The sequence below is a fragment of the Aquarana catesbeiana genome, linkage group LG06 (genome assembly GCF_042186555.1).
Source record: "Aquarana catesbeiana isolate 2022-GZ linkage group LG06, ASM4218655v1, whole genome shotgun sequence".
NCBI lineage: Eukaryota > Metazoa > Chordata > Amphibia > Anura > Ranidae > Aquarana > Aquarana catesbeiana.
Window position 1 is genome coordinate 288509077 of NC_133329.1, and position 20294 is coordinate 288529370.

The window sequence follows — 20294 nt, forward strand, 5'->3', positions numbered from 1 at the left end:
CCTTGCATCTTTCATCTAGTGCTGCACTGACATTTATGGATTCTGAGTCGTGGGGCTTGAAACCTCTGCAACAGTCTAGGAGCATGGACGTTAACTGCTGGTTCCCAAAAATTATCTTCTACAGAGTAACCTTTCCATTTAACAAGAAATTGAATAGTCCTACCTCTCCGACGGCAGTCCAGAATATCTTCTACTTCGTATTTTGCTTCGTTGTCCACCGAGATTGGAGGTGGTGGAGACAACTCAAAAGCTACTGGGTTAATTTCTTTCTTAATTGTGAATGGACCGATAAACCTCGGTCCTACCTTCCGGGAGGGGCAAGTAAGCTTGAGATTTGTTGAGGAAAGCCACACTCTATCTCCAACGTTAAAAGCAGGGTCTCTCCTTCTCTTGTCATAATGTCTTTATAATTTTCTTGGGCTTTCTGCATAGTTGCCTGGAGAGTTAGGTAATTAGCCTGGATGGCATTTATCCTGTCCTGGACTGCGGGGACTGAAGTCTCTGGTATAACATTAGGCAGAAATGAGGGATGGAAACCGTAGTTGGCCCAGAAAGGTGACTGATTGGTGGAAGCATGGATTGAGTTGTAGGCAAACTCTGCACACGGGAGTAGCAGGGACCAATTGTCCTGGGAGAAGGAGCAGAAGCAACGTAAGTACTGTTCTAAAGTTTGATTAGTCCTCTTGGTTTGACCGTTGCTTTGAGGATGGTAAGCTGAAGATAGGCACACTTTAATGGAAAGCATTCTGCAGAGTTCCTTCCAGAATTTAGAGGTGAATTGCACCCTTCTGTCGGACACAATGTTGCTCAGTAGGCCGTTAAGTCTGACTATCTCCTTTATGAAGATCTTCGCCGTGTTGGCAGCAGATGGTGTACCCATCATGGGCAAGAAATGCGCCATTTTGGGCAGGCGGTCAACGACTACCAAGATGGTTGTAAATTCTTCCGAGGGTGGTAACTCTACTATGAAATCCATAGATATTTCTTTTCATGGTTGCTCCGGCACAGGCAATGGGCGTAGTAAACCCCAAGATTTGGTGTTAGACCCCTTATTATGTTGACAAATGGTGCAGGAACTAACATATTCCCTGCAATCAGGCTTCAGAGTGGGCCACCAAAAGGATCGCTGAACAATCTCCAAAGTCTTTCGCACCCCGAAATGACCAGCAAGTTGGTGGTCATGTAAAGTCTTTAGGACCTGGGCTCTGCCTTGCTGAGGAACAAAAATTTTGTTTTGATACCAAAGAAACCCTTCCTGGTTTCTTAAAGACAGTGCCTCTGGTTCAGAACATTGTGAAGAAGCTTGTTTCAGTGAGGAACTCAGGTCGGTTTGAATCATGAGGAAATTCTGTGGAGACAATATAGTGCTGGGAGTGATTTCTTCGGGGGTGTCAGGAAACATCCGAGACAAGGCATCGGCCTTCACATTCTTGGACCCCGGACGGCAGAAGATGTGAAAAATAAATCTGGCAATAAACAAGGCCCATCCAGCTTGTCGGGGTCTTAAGCGTTTAGCCGTGCGAAGATACTCCAGGTTTCTGTGATCCGTGAATATCATGATGGGATACTGAGCACCTTCAAGGAGGTACCGCCATTCCTCCAGGGCAGTTTTAATAGCCAAGAGCTCTCAATCACCCACGTCATAATTTCTTTCAGACGGACTCATCTTCCGCGAGGAGAAGGCCACAGGATGAAGTAATGACTTAGGACCCTGAGGTTGGGATAAGACTGCCCCTGTGGCAACTTCAGGGGCGTCAACCTCTAAGATGTACTGTAGGACCGGGTCAGTATGTTGCAGGATGGGTGCGGAGGTAAAGAAAGATTTGAACTTATCAAAAGCTGATTGGGCTTCCGGAGACCACAGGAACCGAGTATGCAAACGGGTAACTTGGGTGATTGGTGAGATAATGGAGGAAAAGTTCTTTATAAACCTCCTATAAAAGTTTGCGAACCCCACAAATCTTTGTACTCCCTTTTTATCTGATGGAGTTGGCCAGTCCATGATTGCCTGCACCTTTTGTGGATCCATAGCAACACCACCAGTGGAGATAATTAACTCCAGGAATTGTATTGACTCCTTTTCGAAATCACACTTTTCTGCTTTTACATAAAGTTTGTGCTTCCCTAGTGTGTGCAGAACTGTCTTTACACGTGTACGATGGAGCTCCAGGGTAGTTAAAAATATCAGGATATCATCCAGGAACAACAAAGGGGGAAAGGGAATTGGGACTTTAATTGAAATTGCGCCGGGTAAGGTCGCACATTTCCATCCCTATGACTACAATATATAAAAAACCCGCAAGCAAGAGCGAGCGAGTGAGGGAAGAGGGAGTGGGGCTTTAAATGAAGCCAATGGTTTGCAAGCCAACACATAACGGTGGATCAATAAATTTAATTGCATATTCATACAGACAATGGTATCAAACAATATCAAATTAACACTTGGTAAAATGTTAGCAATGATAACCAAAGATCAACGTAAAGATCATTAGCATAGTTATCAAGGATATAACAGGTAACATGAGTAATAACATAGGTATTAACAATATTACTAAATAAAAACAAGGTATCACCAGGTGTCAGAATGCATGGATAGTTAAATCAAGGTAATGCCTGCCTGATAACTGGCCTCAAAATCCTGTTAAAGGGTAATAGCCTGTATAGCATGGATAGGAACAATGAAAGGGAACTGGTAGCTCGACGCGTTTCGTGGTTCAGGACCACTCATCAGGAGAAGACATGTCATGTTTCTGTAATTTAAAGAAAATAATATCATGGGTCAAAAATTGAAGTGGGTACATGAGGGCAAGTAATCCCCCAAAAATAATAGTACTCACAGCAGGCATGGGTGGACGGTGAATGGCCAGGTACGGCAAGTCGTCCGGAACTAATGCCAACCGGGCCAAAGAGGCCGACAGTGCCCATCGCAGCTCCCGGGTAGGCAAAGGTCGGACGGCCCACCGGCCAGCCAAGGCCGTCAACCCAGGATAAAGCTTGGCTTATAATTGGGAGGAAAGTTGAACATTAAAATTGAAAATTAAAGCCTAACCACAGGATTAGAGATATGATGTCATAATAGAACTGGTAAAGGTGAAGCAAGGGTAAACACAGGTGAGGCTACCAAGGAATCGAGGCAGAAAAATAACAATTGTTGATAAAGTCAAAATTGAGCAGTAGGATATCATCCAGGTAGATGATGACGAAATAATCTAGAAATTCTCGGAAGATATCATTTATGAAATGCTGGAACGTGGCCGGGGCGTTGCACAATCCAAATGGCATCACTAGGTATTCGAAATGTCCAAAGCGAGTTCTAAATGCTGTTTTCCATTCGTCACCCTCTCGGATGCGGACCAGATTGTAAGCTCCCCGAAGGTCAAGCTTAGTAAATATTCAGGCAGTACGGAGTCTCTGGAAAAGTTCCGGAACTAGAGGGAAAGGGTAGCATTTTTTTATAGTGATTTTATTAAGCTCCCTGTAATCCACACATGGTCTTAGGGATCTGTCCTTTTTTTCGACAAAAAAGATTCCGGCTCCAGCAGGAGAGGAGGAGGAGCGGATGAAGCCTTTCTCCAGGTTTTCATCAATGTATTGTCTCAATGTCCCCAGTTCTATCTCCGAGAGGGGAAAAATGTGACCGAATGGAATTTCGGCTCCTGGGAGTAATTCAATTGGACAATGGTATGACCGGTGTGGTGGCAGAACATCAGCCTTTTTCTTGTCAAAGACGTCTGAAAACTCTGGTAGGCCGGTGGAATATTCTGGTTATTGACAGGTGCAGGTTGAACTGACAGGCAACTGGCTGGATTCAGGGACAAGACAGTGCTGCAGGCAATAAGGTGAAGTAAATGAAATTTCTTTCTTAAACCAGTTGATCTGGGGGTTGTGGGCTTGGAGCCACGGGGTACCCATGATGACAGGGAACATAGGTGAGCTTAGGATGTCGAAACGTATAAATTCCTGATGACCATCAGGAGTAGTAACAAAAAGAGGAACAGTCTCTTGTGTCACAGGACCGGAACTAGGCAGGGTGCCATCAGCCAGGAGAACTTCCAATCTACGTTTCTTGGGGAGCAGAGGCAGGCCAAGCTTTACTGCTAAGTCCAAGAAACAGCTGCATGCCCCGGAGTCGACTATGGCCTGAAGCTGAACCCCCTTGTTAGCCAACTGCAGCGTGATGACAAGGGTAAGGTGGGAAGAGGAGGTTCCGGACATCTGCAAGTACACTGGAGAGTTCTTGGGTAACTTGCTGGGCCTAATGGGGCAGTTGCTCAGGAAGTGTCCTTTTTGGCCACAATAGAGACAGAGATTGGCTCGATGTCTACGCTGTTTCTCCTCAGGAGTCAGTGTGGGTCGCACCAAACTCACGGGCATAGCGCCGACCTCTGGTACCAGCATCTTGGGAGCCTGAGAACGTTCAGCTTGGCACTCCCGAAGGCGTCTATCCAACTGGATGGATAGTTGAATGAGCCCCTCGAGTGTAGTTGGGATGCCGATCCTGGCCAACTCGTCCTTGAGAGATTCAGAAAGCCTCAGGCGAAACTGATATTTCAACGCAGCCTCATTCCAGTCTGTATCTGCAGACCACCGGCGGAAGTCCACAGTATAGTCTTCCACCGGGCGCTGTTTCTGCTGAAGAGAATGCAGAGTGGCCTCAGCGGTGGCTGTGCGTTGGGGGTCTTCATAAAGTTGCGACATAGCTGTAAAGAACGTTTCCGCTGAACTAGTGGCTGGGTCCTTCTGTTCCCATAAACTGTGGGCCCAGGCCTGGGATTCATTGGTCAGCAGGGAGATGAGGAAGCCAACCTTGACAGTTTCAGTGGAAAAGGTCTGGGGTTGCAGAGCCAGATATAACAGGCAGGCATTTTTGAGAGATCTGAATTTCTGCCGATCTCCGGAGAAACGTTCAGGGGTAGGTACCCGTGGTTCTGGGGGCAAAGTCCGTACTGAAGTGGCCGTAGCAGGGAGATTGGAGGAGGAAGGACCATGATCCAAAAAGGCAGATGATAGCATAAGATGTTGGAGTTTCCCTTCTAATTGGAGGTATCCTTCCTGAAGACTTTGGACTACTCGTGTAAGGGTAGTAGCCTGTTGGCACAAAGTCTCTATTGGGGACGCACCTCCGCTGGCCTCAGTTATACTGTCAGAGTCCCGGATGTGAGGCCGGATTGCAGAGGGGGCGCCCCTTGAGGCTAAGTGCAGCGTAACCCTGAGAGTGAGACAGGGAATACGGTGCCCAAAGGTGCACGGGTTGCCAAGGTGTTGTTGCTGAGTAGCTGATTGCAGGGAGCTGCTGGGGTGCGCTGGTAAGGTTAAAGGGCAACCGTGCAAGGAGAGATTCCGGAGATGGAGCCGTGGAGCAACCAGGAGCGGAGTCAGAGCCAGGCCAATGGTCATGCAACACAGGAATCAGTCCAGTATAAGGTACAGCAGGATAATCAGGAACAGAGAAGGTAGCCGAGCCGGGGGTCAAACACAGGAGGACGATCAAGGTACAGGTGCGGAGCAGAAGAATAGTCAGGTACAAGCCGGGGTCAATGCAGGCGGAACACAGGAGTAGTCAGGCAAGCCAAATGGTAACAGGAAACAGGTATAACGACAGGCACAAGGAACACAGGAAGCTGATGATAATCCAGCAACCAGCGTGTACCAGCAGAAGGCTTAAATAGGCAAAAGGGCGCCAATGATTACTGTGATGTGCGTGCAAGCTCCCGCTGTTGCACACCTGTGTGTGCCCGTCGCTGTGCACCTACGTGCGCGCATGCGCACAGAGATTCGCCTGGCGCCACCATGATGGACACTGGCAGAATTACCCGTCCTACGGCCAGCACCCTGACAGCATGGGACGTACTTGGACATTCCAGCATGCCAACGATCCAAAACACAAGTCCAAGTCTACCTGTCATTGGCTACAGCAGAATGAAGTGAAGGTTCTGGAGTGGCCATCTCAGTCTCCTGACCTCAATATCATTGAGCCACTCTGGGGAGATTTCAAATGTAAGACAGCCCAAGAATTTATAGGAACGGGAGGCTTTTTGCCAAGAGGAATGGGCATCTTTACCATCTGAGAAGATAAAGAGCCTCATCCACAAATACTACAAAAGACTTCAAGCTGTCATTGATGTTAAATGGGGCAATACACGGTATTAAGAATGGGGGTATGTAAACTTTTGATCAGGGTCATTTGGCTAGTTTCTGTTGTGATTATGATTTAAAAAGAGTAAACACAGTTGATTGATAATAAATAGCTTCAGCCAAACACTAACTACGAGTGAAAGAAAAGTATGTGTGTTATCATTCATATTCTCTGAAAAATGGCCAAGTGATCGTAAATTCTACCAGGGTATGTAAACTTATGAGCACAACTGTGTAACTGTGTGTGTGTGTGTGTGTGTGTGTGTATTATATAAATTTGTCACTATCGTGTCCTCTTTCTCTTTCCTTTTTTAATATGTGAACAGTTTGTGCAGCCTCCTTGTCATGATGCAGTCAAGAAGTATATGTACCTCTCCCCTCCTCAGCCCCCGAATGCTTAGCTTTCATCTGCTAGGGGAACGCTTGCTTATTATCAACACCACGACTCGGCTTTAGTTCAAAGGGAGGACGTTTAATCCAAGCGTCTCTCTCCCCTCTGAAGTCTCTTTTTCTGAAGCATAGTCCTCAGGAGGCTCGAATAAAATTAAATGAGGTTTATTCAGTTCCCTCCAAGCTAATAATCTTGGAACAGAACAGGGAATAATAATTAAGTTGTTTGAAGGCATCAGATGATAAGGCCTCTGGAAATTACATATATATTAAGGTACCTGTAGACCTTAGACAATTGTTGCCCAATCTAGTTGATTTGTGACAGATCAGGCAATGATCTCAGTCTGCGGGTACTAGAGACCTTGACAGATGTGCTCACCTGACTAATCTCTGAGGCATTGATGATCAGCTACTTTTGATACTTGCTTATTTTTTCCTAAAATAAAGGATGTTTTTCTTTCAGGCCAAGCTCCTCCAAAGTCATAAACATGCATGCTCAGGCAATTTCAGTTCCTGTTTGGTAGAAGATCTTGCCACACATAAAACCTCCATTACATGTCTTTGGATAGATTAGACTATTGTTTTCTTGCCCATTGTTACTATCATCCTATAATCCAATAGGGTAGGTGACAAAGCTACACAAATGTAATTTAGAATCATTGGGGCTCTTTTTAAAAAATCATACTTTTTTGGTATTAAATTAATTTGTATGGCACCAACATGTTCTGAAGTGTTTTACAGGGCTGCATGAGATCATTCACATTAGTCCTTGTCCCAGGAAAAGAATATCTTGGACACATAGGAAGACAGAGACTTACTCAACCCACCAGGCTTCTCCTTTAACTAAAATATCAGTTTTGTATTGGTTATGATTTTGGGTAGATTTTGGTAAAAAAGTGTTATTTATATGCATATAAACAATTTGTCTTTTACCAACATACACTATATATACAATGAAAATCTATTTATTTCATTTTAGACATTCGAAGATTTTACTAATGACAAGCAAGCAGTGGAACACCAGCAGCGAATCGTTGATATTCTGTTAAAGGTAAAATTTGGAAATTGTAACCCCCAAAGGTTTTTGTTTTAACTGTAGGATTGCAAAACATAGTTTACTAATGTAAACAACATAAATGTTCTGTGTAGCTGCATAATGGTTGCTGTATCTATCATCAGTTTTATAGTATAAATATCATACAGTTAGCCATACAATCTTGTGTTTTTGCTTCTTTTCTTTTTACAATTTTACCTTTTAACAGAACTTGTGTTGATGGAAATATGGGAGCTGCCATTGCTGATCTGTTTTTAAAAGTGCAAACTTCAAGCTGCACTCAAGGCAAACTGCTAAATACACAGATATAGTATATAAAACTGAGCTGCTTTACCTGCCAAAGAATGTGTATATCTGTCCATCAAGTTCTGAGATTTACACAGCTCTGTCTAGCATGGCAGAAGAGCTTTCTCTTGAGCAGTTAGGCAGCATATTCAGGTTTTATCTCCCACTCCCTGTGACTGGTGAGTAAAAGTAAAATCAGCACACTGGTGTGCTTATATCTCTGTGACGCTGCCAATAGGCTCAGGGAAGGCTGTCTCCAAGCTCTGGCTATGGTCTGGTGGGAAGTAAGAAAAATATAGATTATTCATTTAAGTTCGTTAGAGGTGATGTCAGGGATGAGTTTATGAAGAAGCACCTCCCAGGTGATGCCCATTCACAGGGACTGCGAACATGCGTGCTTGCGTGCACACATACGCACAGAATGCTCCGGCGCACACCCAGCTTATTTTAAGCTGTGTAGGCCAAGCATGTGGTGCTTCCAGAAGGTAGCTATGGGACACAGAGCAGGCTCTGAACAGACACTTGCAGTGGTTTATTTTTCCTTACCCAGGTCACGTGACAAGAGCCGTAGATGCAGCAGTCTCTTCCTTAACTGGTTGCCGCCGACCCACCGTCAAATGACGGCGGGGCGGTGCGGCTCTTGTTCTGGGACGCCGTCATATGACGGCATCCCAGATCGGCCGCTCTTGCGCGTCCGCGGCTCTTTAACCATGTGATCGGCTGTGTCCAATCACAGCCGGTCACATGTAAACACGGAGATGCCAGTAATCGGCTCTCCTCGCCTCACACCGACAGAGTGTGTGACGAGGAGAGCCAATCAGTGGCATCTCCTCACAGGGGGACATCTGGGAATGTAATCAGGGCACTGATGATCAATAAAGAAATACAGAGTCACAATACAGTGCCCACCAATGCCAGCAAACAGTGCCCACAAGTGACACCAATCAGTACCCATTAGCCATGCCAGTCAGTGCTGAGAATCAGTGATGCTCATCAATGCCCATCACTGCTGTCCATCAATGCCTATCAGTGCCCATCTGTACCGCCTATCCGTGCCCACTAGTGCCACCTAACAGTGCCCGTCAGTGCCCCTTTTCAGTGCTCGTCAGTGCCCCTTTTCAGTGCTCATCAGTGCCACATATCAATGCCACCTATCAGTGCCCATAAGTGCGGCATATTAGTGCCTCCTCATCAGTACCCATAAATGCCACCTCATCAATGCCCACCAGTTCAGCCTATCAATGCCCATCGGTGCCGCTTCATCAGCGCACATCAGTGAAGGCGAAAAATTACTTTGTTACAAAAATTACTGACAGAAAAAAGTAAACAAAAAATTGTAGGTCTTTTTTTTTTTTTTTTTTGTAAAAAATAAAAAACCCAGCAGTGATTAAATACCACCAAAAGAAAGCTCTATTTTTGTGAAGAAAATTATAAGAAATTTGTTTGGGTACAGTGTAGCAGTGTAGCACAACCGCACAATTGTCATTCAAAGTGCGAAAGAGCTGAAAATTGGCTTGGGCAGGAAGGGGGTATTAGTGTTAATTGGAGTTATTATTAAAGGCTTCCTTTTCTTTGGCCAGTTCAGCTATTCAGCCAGCTGTTGCAGCAATTGGTATTTGCCAGTCCGTAAAGGATCAGGTCAAAAGGCCTGATAGGGCTAACCAGGAGGATGATCTGCCTGAAAGTAAGACAGCTATTCCTCGACCGCTGTGTTTTGCTGTTGATGCTTTAAAGGATTCAATACAGCAGGTTTCTCGTCTGGCTCTCTTGTCTGTACATATGCGCAGACCTTTATGGCTTAAGAACTGGTCAGCCGAGCTTCCTTGTAAAAAGTTATTGGCAGGTTTTCCGTTTCACGGGGAACGTTTATTCAGTGAGCACTAGGTCAATCATATCCAAAAGATTTCTAAAAGATTTCCAGAGGGAAGAGTTCTCTACTTCCGGTGAAGAAAAGCACCAAACATCCCTCATTTAAAAACCCAGGGACTGCTTCCTCAAATGTCTCCATGTCAGGGCGGTTCCGCCGCCAACAGGTCGCTAGGACCAGGGGCAAGTCACAAGGCCAGGGCCAGAAAAGGCCCTGGGTCCAAACTTGTTCTAAACCCAGCACCAAGCCCTCCTTTTGAGGGGACGCCCCCACTCCATTTGGGTAGGGGGAAGGCTGCTGCACTTTGCGGACATTTGGAAACAACAATTCAGGACGAGTGGGTCACCTCATCTATATCTCGCGGGTTACAAGCTGGAGTTGCGGGGGGGTTCCCCTTCAGAGGTTTCTAAGATCCAGCGTTCCCTCGGATCCTCCAAAAAATAAACTTATTGCTTCAGGCACTACATTATCTAATGCATCAAGGAGTGATTGTAGAGGTTCCTGTATTCGAAAGGGGCACAGAGCTTTACTCAAACCTGTTTACGGTTCAGAAACCAAACAGGGACACAAGGCCCATTTTGGATCTAAGGTCCCTGAACAGGTATAATATTGATACAGTCCTTTCGAATGGAGTCTGTCCGCTCAGTAGTAACCTCACTCCAGAGGGGAAACTTTCTAGCCTCCATCGATATAAAGGACGCGTATTTACATGTACCTATCTTTCAGCCTCATCAGAAGTTCCTACGTTTTGCAGTAGGGGAATGTCATTTTCAGTTTGTGGCTCTACCCTTCAGGCTTGCTACAGCTCCCGGGTGTTCACAAAGGTCCTAGCACCAGTGCTCTGTCTTTTAAGGGCCCAAGGGATTCTGGTGCTCGGGTGTCTGGACAACCTCCTGCTCAGAGATCACTCAGTACATGCTCTAGAACAGAGCATAATATACACAGTGAGGTATTTGAAAAGCTTAGGCTGGATCATAAATACCGAAAAGCCAGCCTTGAGACCAGCTCAAAGTCTAAAGTATTTAGGTCTGATCCTAAACACAGTCCAAGCAAGAGTATTCTTGCCACCCGTAAGGATCTGTGCCCTGAAGGATCAGGTGCTTCAGATAAGGGGCACAAGACAATCCTCCATTCGGCTCTGTATGAGTCTTCTAGGGAGGATGGTATCCTCCTTCGAGTCAGTGCCCTATGCCCAGTTCCATTCCAGGCCTTTACAACAGGACATCTTGTTGGCTTGGAACAGAGGAAGAAAAGCCCTGGATTATCCAATGTGCTTATCTCCTCAGGCATGCTTAAGCCTAAACTGCTGATTGCAGGATCAGAACCTGCGAAAGGGAAAATCCTTTCTCCAGGTAACTTGGAGAGTATTGACTACAGATGCCAGTCTCTCAGGCTGCAGAGGGACCCTAGACGGGCTCACAGCTTAGGGGAAATAGTCAGGGACAGAGCAGACCCTGCCCATCAACATCCTAGAATTACGGGCAGTACGTCTGGCCCTAAGGTCCTGGAAGGTGAAGTTTCAGGACTGCCCAATCAGGGTTCAGTCCGACAATGCCATGGCAGTGGCCCATATAAACCAACAAGGCGGTAGCAGGAGTCGTTCAGCTCTGAAGGAGGGGAACTACATACTAGCCTGGGCAGCGGAACATGTGCCAATTATATCGGCAGTCCATATACTGGGAGTAGAGAACTGGAAGGCAGATTATCTCAGCTGCCAGCAGATCTGCCCGGGGCAGTGCTCCCTACACCTGGAGGTGTTCCAGGAAATTTGCCAACGTTGGGGATGACCAGAGGTCGACCTACTGGCATTCAAGTTCAACAACAAGCTACAGCAGTTTGTGTCTCGACCAAGAGATCCTCTGGAAATTGGAGCTGATGCTCTGATAGTTCCATGAAGCCAGTATTCCCTGGTTTATGCTTTCCCTCCCATCCCTCTCCTTCCACATTTGTTGATTCAGAGAGAGGAGGTTCCAGTCATTCTGGTGGCACCAGCCTGGCCCAGAAGGCCCTGGTTCCCGGAGATTGTGAGACTGACAATAGACGGGCCATGGGCGCTTCCACGTCGCCCCGATCTATTGTCTCAGGGTTCTATATTCCACCCCAATTTACAGTCTCTAAATTTGACACCCTGGCTATTGAAGCCAGGGTGTTAAAGGACCGTGTTAAGATATAGGGGATGGGGGAGAGGGACAGAAGGCAAGTTCTATATAAATAATTGGTCAGTCAAGTGGATTATCAATAACTGACCAAACACCTAGTGTGGTGTTGTTGCTGTAACCAAAAAACGATGCTGAAAACCGAAAAGGACGGGGGGATGGGGGAAGGGGGAAGGCATACTCGGTATAGAGAATATCGAGTGGAAAGCTGTTACTCCAGCAACAAACTTGATCAGAGTGTAAATATATCAAAATTGGCAGTTTATTGATTAAAATTAGCAAAACATATTGAGGTAGTCAAAAAAAGAAAAACACATTATGGCTAATGATAATAACCATAGCAAAAGGTGATGTAACAGGTATGTTGGTCAGCAGCTATAGTGTTCCATTTAATCAAGGCAATCACAATGTAGGATTACAACCATTCATTGGATATTAAAATATTGGTAATTTGGTCTGGTAAGCTGCTGAGCATCATACGGCTGGGGGAACAGGGAGGATAAATTAAAGTAAATTAGGGTCACAGCTCCTGGTATGTAGTGTCAGCCTCCTATTGTAGTCACTAGAAGCAGTGAAGCACTGTATATAGTATTCCAGTGTTATAGTGCAGGGTGGCAAAGCTTAATGCACTGTGCTTCAAGATGCAGATATGTAGAAACATCAATGGACGACCACTAGGAGTGTTCATACATTACCACCCGTGGGTATTGTGGAGGGCTGGTCCGATGTCTCTCATTAGTAATTGGTAGCATGATCCAGGGGGCTAGAAAAGCGGCAGGATTCTCACAACTGACAATGGCGATCACCGTATGTTCCCGGACCTCTTGTGGTGTGGGTTCACCCTCAGTGTTCCCGATCAGCTGGATGGCTGGAATCCATTTGGGCATGCACTATGGCTTTCGTTTTGTTCCTCACGGCTGTTCAGCTCCCCTAGCACCATGGAGCGTGGCAGCGCCGTTGATGACGTCAAGGCGTTTCACTGGGGCTTAGTAGCGTAGCTTCATCTTGGACGTTTGATTGGTGGACCGGCCACACACCTTTTTATTATGGTGTGTTGGTATAGTCGTGTCCAATCAGGAGTGTAGTTTGGCGGAGAGTAGTGTCTCTGTCTGTAGAGTGATTACAATAAAGAATTCACTCATTTATAAGCTAACATCTCGTGCATGGCCAGAAAAGAAACAATAGGCTAGCAGCAAAGCCTTTCAGTCTGCAAAGTATTTTCCGATCATATTGCATAATGTGTTTGGGGTATAGAAAATTGTAGTGCATAGTAGTATATACCTGGGAGGAAGGGGAAAGGGGAGGAGACATGAGGTCGAAGGGGAGAGGGACTAATGACAGGACAGTGAAAGAGACGTTTAGAAACATAGTGTCATTATTGTTCAAACTGGAGTCATTTATACAATTCAGGTTTTGACACTTAGAACTGTAGTTACATAGATCAATCAAGTGGATATTATTAATGGATACTATCACATACTGGGTATGCTGTTTCGTTGTCTAGGTCCCTAGAAAGGCCTGTAAGTTCAATTCAGTGTTTAGGCCTAGAGGTACAAGGGACTTTAGACTGTACACCCACCACTTCTCTTTTTGTAGGAGCACTCGATCGAAGTCCTCTTGTCTGCTAGATAGCTTCAGCATGTATATGCCTTTTACTTGCATTGCTATGTCACTTCTGCCATGATGTAGTGCGAAGTGTTTGGCTAATGGTTTCTCTGGAATTTTCTCTTTATCGTTGATTTCACGTAAGTGCTCCCCAATTCGTACCTTAAGGGTTCTCTTTGTTTTCCCCAAATAAATTTTGGGGCATGAACAAGTTATCATGTAGATAACCCGGGATGTAGAGCAGTTAATTAGATCTCGTATTTCATAATGTTCATTACCTAGAGTATCTGAAAAGGTAGCTGTTCTATGTACGAATGGGAAAATCTGACATCTGTTACAGGGGAACATTCCAGTGGCACATGGATAATCAGCTAGCCAAGTAGAGCCAGAGTGTTTAGTGAATTCTGATTTGACAAGCATGTCACTCAAATTCCTGGCATGTCGGGCCACCAATTTGGGTGAAGTGCTGACTATATTTAACAATCCAGGGGAGTTAGTGAGAACCCCCCAGTGTTTCTCCAGGATGGAGCGAACCTCGTTCCACTGGGGGCCAAATGTTGTAATTATCCTGGTTTGGTCACATATCTCCTGGGAGTTAAGGATAGTGGGACCAGATGGGTGTAACGCAAGTAGGCTCTCCCGGTCCCTAGTTGCTGCTTTTTGTCTTGCTTTCCTAATTTGTCTATGCGAGTAACCGCGTTCGTGGAACCTCGCATAGAGTTCAAGGGATTCTCGTCTATAGTTACTCGCTTTGGTACAGTTCTTTTTAATTCGTAAGAATTGCCCCACTGGAATACCATTCTTTAGCCAGTGGGGGTGGTGGCTGCTGGCACATAGAAGGGTGTTTGCAGACGTTTCTTTACGAAACGTACATGTAAAGAGACGGCCATTTTGTAAGGTGACAAGTAGATCAAGGAAGGGCAAGCTTGCCCGGTCGAAATTGTACGTCAACCGTATATTGCGTTGATTTGTATTCAGCTGTTTCATGAATTCATGCAGGTCATCTATAGTGCCTGTCCAGATCATCAGGACATCGTCGATGTACCGCAGCCAGGCGTGTACGTGGCTGCGGTAAATGGATGAGGGGTAGATGTCTTCCTCTTCCCAGAGCCCTAAATGGAGGCAGGCATAGGCCGGGGCCCATGCCACCCCCATAGAGGTGCCCCGAGTTTGCTGGTAGTAGGTGGTTAAGAACTGGAAGTAGTTGTTTAGTAATGCAAATTCCAGTATTTCAACTAAGAATTAATTTTGTGATCCTGATTCCGGATACCAGTATTCCAGGAAGGTCTTAACCGCGTTGATTCCCCATCTATGAGGGATCGAGGTGTACAGGGACTCGACATCGATCCCGACAAGTAATACATCGCCTAAGTGTTTTAAATCATCAAGCTTGGAAATCCTAGCCAAGACATGTCGAGTATCCTGTACATAGGACTTTAGGTTCGTGACCATGTCTTTCAGAAGGGAGTCCAAGTACCTACCCACTCTCTCCAGGGGGCCCTGGCAGGCCGATACTATCGGCCTACCTGGCGGGTTCTGTAAGTCCTTATGAATTTTGGGAATAATGTAGAAGGTAGGTACATTGAACTCCTGGACATAAAGATGTTCAAACTCGCGTTGTGTCAGCAGATCTTCATCTTTAGCCTCTACCAGCTTTTTGTTTAATTCCTTAACTAGGTGAGGGAAAGGGTTACTGTCAAGTTTCCTGTAGGTAGATTTGTCACTCAATAAGCGTTTTACCTCTTTCTCATATTGTTGTTGATTCAACAGTACTACGTTACCTCCTTTGTCGCTCTTTTTAATACCGATATTCTTTCTCTTCTGGAGGTCATTAAGTGCTCGCCGTTCATTAATGGTTAAGTTATCAGTGGTCTTTTGAGTCCAATTGACCTTTTCAAGGTCAGTCTGAACTAGATCTAAAAAAATTTGTAACCATTTATTTTTAGACGGGGGGGGGAATTTCCTTGACCGAATTTGTAAGTTTGCCTTCCTTTTTATTGGGGTATTCGTTTCTGTCGATCCTTCATTCTCTTGTAGAAGAGAGTTCAGGGTATCAAGTACCTGTTGGTCTTCCGCATCGAGAGGCAAAGTCGTTTCTGCAGGGCTGTTTCTACCAGTGTATAATGACTTTAGGAAGACCTTCCTTAGAAACAATGCTACATCCTTATATACCGTGAATTCATCCATTTTGGATACTGGGGAAAAGGACAGGCCTTTCTGTAGAAAACGTGTGTGATCCGAAGTTAGGTCAAAATCGGACAAATTTACCACCTTCATGTCAGTTTTTGGCCGGGTAGGTAATGGCATTAATGGCCCTATCACTTTCTTTTTTGGCTCCTGGTGTTTGTCCTTTCCGTAGTCGTTTTTAACTGTTTGTTGGTTTTTAAAGCAGGTTTGGTTGTGGGGGACGGTGCCTGATTGATGGTCGGCTCTGGCCCCTCTTGATCTAAAAAAGTCACTGTCTTAGCTATCTCGTCTTCTGAGTCACTCTGGGATTTATGCCCACATTGTCTAGGCTGTTGACGCCGTCCCCGACTTTTGGATATACTTCGTCCGCGTCGAATAGTCAAGTCAAAAGCTTCATCTTTTTTAAAGTCGGCTATGTCTCGCTTAAATTTGCTTTGTTTGGTTATTTTAAGGTTAAGTTGTACTTTTTCTATTTCCCTTTTCAGATTCATTCTGTTTAATAAACTCCTCCTTATCTTTAAGTGTTTCCAAACCACGTGCGCTTTCCTCAATTTGTTCCTGTAACGAAGTCAACTGAATCCTTTCCTCTTCTACAATCAACTCCATAACAGCAACTCCATGGTTCACACAGAGTTCCTTCCACTTGGGTAGGAAACGATCTGTGTGTAGGTGTTCAGCTGGGATAATTCTGTCTCTTAACCCTCTTGGTACTATTCGATGTAAAATGTACGTCTCCAGAGCAGATACATTCCATCTTCTGTTAAGATGCTTGATTAACAGTTTTTTATGTTCTTTAAATTTATTTTTGATTTCATCATCTTGGTTGAAAGCTTGGGGTGTATCGCTCTGGAAAGCAGTCCTTATTTCACGATCTATGTCGTCTCCTAACTTAAATGCCATTCCTCACAAAATACAAACAACTACACCCTAAATAAACTACCTCAGTGAATGAAATTTATACAGGCTTGCATAAAAATTACCCTAGTGATCAACAGAACATGTATTAAGATATAGGGGATGGGGGAGAGGGACAGAAGGCAAGTTCTATATAAATAATTGGTCAGTCAAGTGGCTGATCAATAACTGACCAAACACCTAGTGTGGTGTTGTTGCTATAACCAAAAAACGACGCTGAAAACACAAAAGGACGGGGGGATGGGGGAAGGGATACTTGGTATAGAGAATATTGAGTGGAAAGTGGTTACTCCAGCAACAAACTTGATCAGAGTGTAAATATATGAAAATTGTCAGTTTATTGATTAAAATTAGCAAAACATATTGAGGCAGTCAAAAAAAGAAAAACACATTATGGCTAATGATAATAACCATAGCAAAAGGTGACCGTGGCATCTCGGGACCAGTGGTATCTACTCTAATGAATGCTAGAAAAGCTGTAGGAAGATTTATCATAAGGTCTGGAAGACTTATATTGCTTGGTGTGAAGCCAGAAAATGGCATCCTCAGAAATATGTGATTGGGATAATCCTCTCTTTTCTACAGTCAGCTGTGGAAATCAAATTGGCTTTGAGTACAATCAGAGGTCATCTTTCGGCCATATCTTCCAAAGGCCTTTAGCCTCCCATTCACTGATCCAAACCTTTATGCAAGGGGCTTGCTTCCCCCCATTAGGTCACACATGTGCGCATATATACGTGCATATGAGCATGAATATGAATTAATTTTCCCTAGGAAGGTATTGTGCAAATCTGTGCATAAATACGCACAAAACAAACACTTGAAATTACATTTAAAAAAGCAGAAGCTCAAACATCAGTACCATGTGCAAGAGACCTTAGGAAACCTTTCACCTGGAACAAGCATTCAAGGTTAATATGTGGAATTGCTGCCCTTTGCTAGCTGCATGCTTGTTCTGGGGCAATGAAGCTTACAACATAGTGAAGCCAGGATCATGATGACAGGTCTGTAGCTTACACCTTAACCACTTCCTGCCCACGGACGTCATATGACGTCCTGGGCTTTGGGCGGGTATATCTGAATGATGCCTGTAGTTACAGACATCATTCAGATATTGCCGGTTTCAGCCGGCGAATCTCTACACTATAGGAATGATCATAGCAGCCGTTCCGCCGCTTGATCGTTCCTATGGGAGGCGAGAGGGGACGCCCCCCCCCTCCCGCCGCCCTCCGGTGCTTGCTCCGACTCACCGTTATGATCGGTGAGGCGGAGAGTGGATCCGCCGGCGCCGGATGTAGATCATAGAGATTTCCGGCGGACCAGATGGTCCCCGGAGTCTCTATGATCGTCGGAGGTCGGGCGCGATGTTATGACGTCACGCCCGGCCTCTCCATTCAAAAAAACGGTGCCGCTTCGGCTGGGAAGCGGCGATCGTTTTATTTATTTATTTTTTTTTTTTCAGGCTTCCCAGCCTAGTGGTGAGATATGGGGTCTTATTGACCCCATATCTCACTATTAAGAGCACCTGACATGTCATATTGCTATTACAAGGGATGTTTACATTCCTTGTAATAGGAATAAAAGTGATCAATTTTTTTTTTTTTCAAAAAAGTGTCAAAATAAAAAAAATAAAATATAATTAACAATAAAAAAAAAAAAAAATTTTAAAGCGCCGCTGTCCCCATGTGCTCGCACGCAGAAGCGAACGCATACGTAAGTCCCGCCCACATATGAAAACGGTGTTCAAACCATACATGTGAGGTATCGCCGCGAACGTTGGAGCGAGAGCAATAATTTTGGCCCTAGACCCCCTCTATAACTCAAAACATGTAACCAGTAAAAAAATTTCAAGCGTCGCCTATGGGGATTTTTAAGTACCGAACATTGGCGCCATTCCACGAGCGTGTGCAATTTTGAAGCGTGACATGTTAGGTATCTATTTACTCGGCATAATTTAATCTTTCACAATATGCAAAAACATTGGGCTAACTTTACTGTTTTGTTTTTTTTTTAAACACAAAACTGTTTTTTTCCCCAAAAAAACGCGTTCGAAAAATTCCTGCGCAAATACTGTGTGAGATAAAAAGTTGCAACAACCACCATTGTATTCTCTAGGGTCTTTGCTAAAAAAACATATATAATGTTTGGGGGTTCTATGTAATTTTAATTTCTATGTAAAGTTGCAACAACCGCCATTGTATTCTCTAGGGTCTTTGCTAAAAAAACATATATAATGTTTGGGGGTTCTATGTAATTTTAATTTCTATGTAAAGTTGCAACAACCGCCATTGTATTCTCTAGGGTCTTTGCTAAAAAAACATATATAATGTTTGGGGGTTCTATGTAATTTTCTAGCAAAAAAATGATGATTTTTACATGTATGAGAGAAATGTCAGAATTGGCCCGGTATTGAAGTGGTTAAAAAACAGTCCAGTAATGGTAGCTCCCATATTTTAACCCTCACGTGTTTACTTTAATGCTTATACAGATGAAAACTGACTACACTAGAACATGTGTATGCTGCAAAGCATTACACGTTTTTTTAAACTATGACAGTTGACAGATCACATTTATTCAGCCTTGTTGAATACTGCTGAAAGTTTTTCATTTTGCACTTCATCATGTGTTCATTTGGTTGTGGTGACACTTTAGGCTCAATTAATTAACACATATCTTTACAAGCCTTTGCTGTATGCTTCATGTTAAGTCATCGTGAGTTTTATTAATTAATTTAGTATCTAACATAATTTTATGAGCATTTTTCACAGAATCATTGCACAGAATAGATTTGCAGGTAAGAAAGGCAAACTATTGTGTCCATTCGGGTTTGTATGAGTGATGTCACTCTTAGGCCTTGTATACATGGGCTGCAGCTTGTATAAGAGCAGTATATTCAGCATGCTACTACAAAGTTTTTGCAAAGTTTTTCAGCTTTGTTGATAACTTTCAGCCTAGGTTCACATTGCTGCGGGTTAGAAATCGTGCGAGTTCTGATGAACTTGCACGATTTCTAACCCGGCAATGCAGTACGACTTCAGTGGCGATTTGACAGACATCTGTGCGGGTTCCTGCACAGATGTTTATACAAATCGCCCCCCGAAGTCACCAAAAGTAGTACAGGAATTACTTTTGGGAATCGATGCGGCACCGAAAAGTCAGCTCCGCACCGATTCGGACGGTGCCATTGTCGGCAATATGCCCCCCCGATTTGGCATGCAATTTGACATGTCAAATCGCATGCCAAATTGTACCAATGTGTACCTAGGCTAAACAGCCTTTAGTTTTAATTTGGGTGTGTTAAATTTTAAGTTTACCTTCAGAACATGCTGCATGTTACACCCATATTTAGGAAACATATTTAGGAAACACATTTCAACTTCCCCAATTTACCTGAATCTCAAGGTTCTTCTCCCCACAGAATTCTGTATTATTCAGAATTTTGTGCAGGCGGATCTCAGGGATCTGTGAATGGAAGACTCCAATTCCTCCATGGCAGAGATCCCAGTGAAGTACAAGTGCGATGACCTCACCACACTTGTAGTTCATTGTTAACTTCCTCCAGCCCCATTGCGGTAGGTCCATAGATCTGTTGGAACCTAGGGCTGGGAAAAGAGTCTGCAGGAGCCTGTTCATTTTACCCACGATGCATTGATCACAGTTGCAATGCTGTGCAGGCTGCAATGCAAAAAATTCATGCAGT

The 20294-nt window shown here is 44.5% G+C and overlaps 1 protein-coding gene across 2 annotated transcripts in view; it reads left to right on the forward strand.

Moving 5' to 3' along the window:
* VPS8 (VPS8 subunit of CORVET complex) overlaps positions 1-20294 on the forward strand; it is a 388855-nt gene that overhangs the window by 163916 nt on the left and 204645 nt on the right. For both annotated transcript variants that reach the window (XM_073633432.1, XM_073633433.1), the window contains exon 28: positions 7505-7576. In XM_073633432.1, the coding sequence (XP_073489533.1) occupies positions 7505-7576 (72 nt within the window). The remainder of the gene's footprint in view (positions 1-7504; positions 7577-20294) is intronic.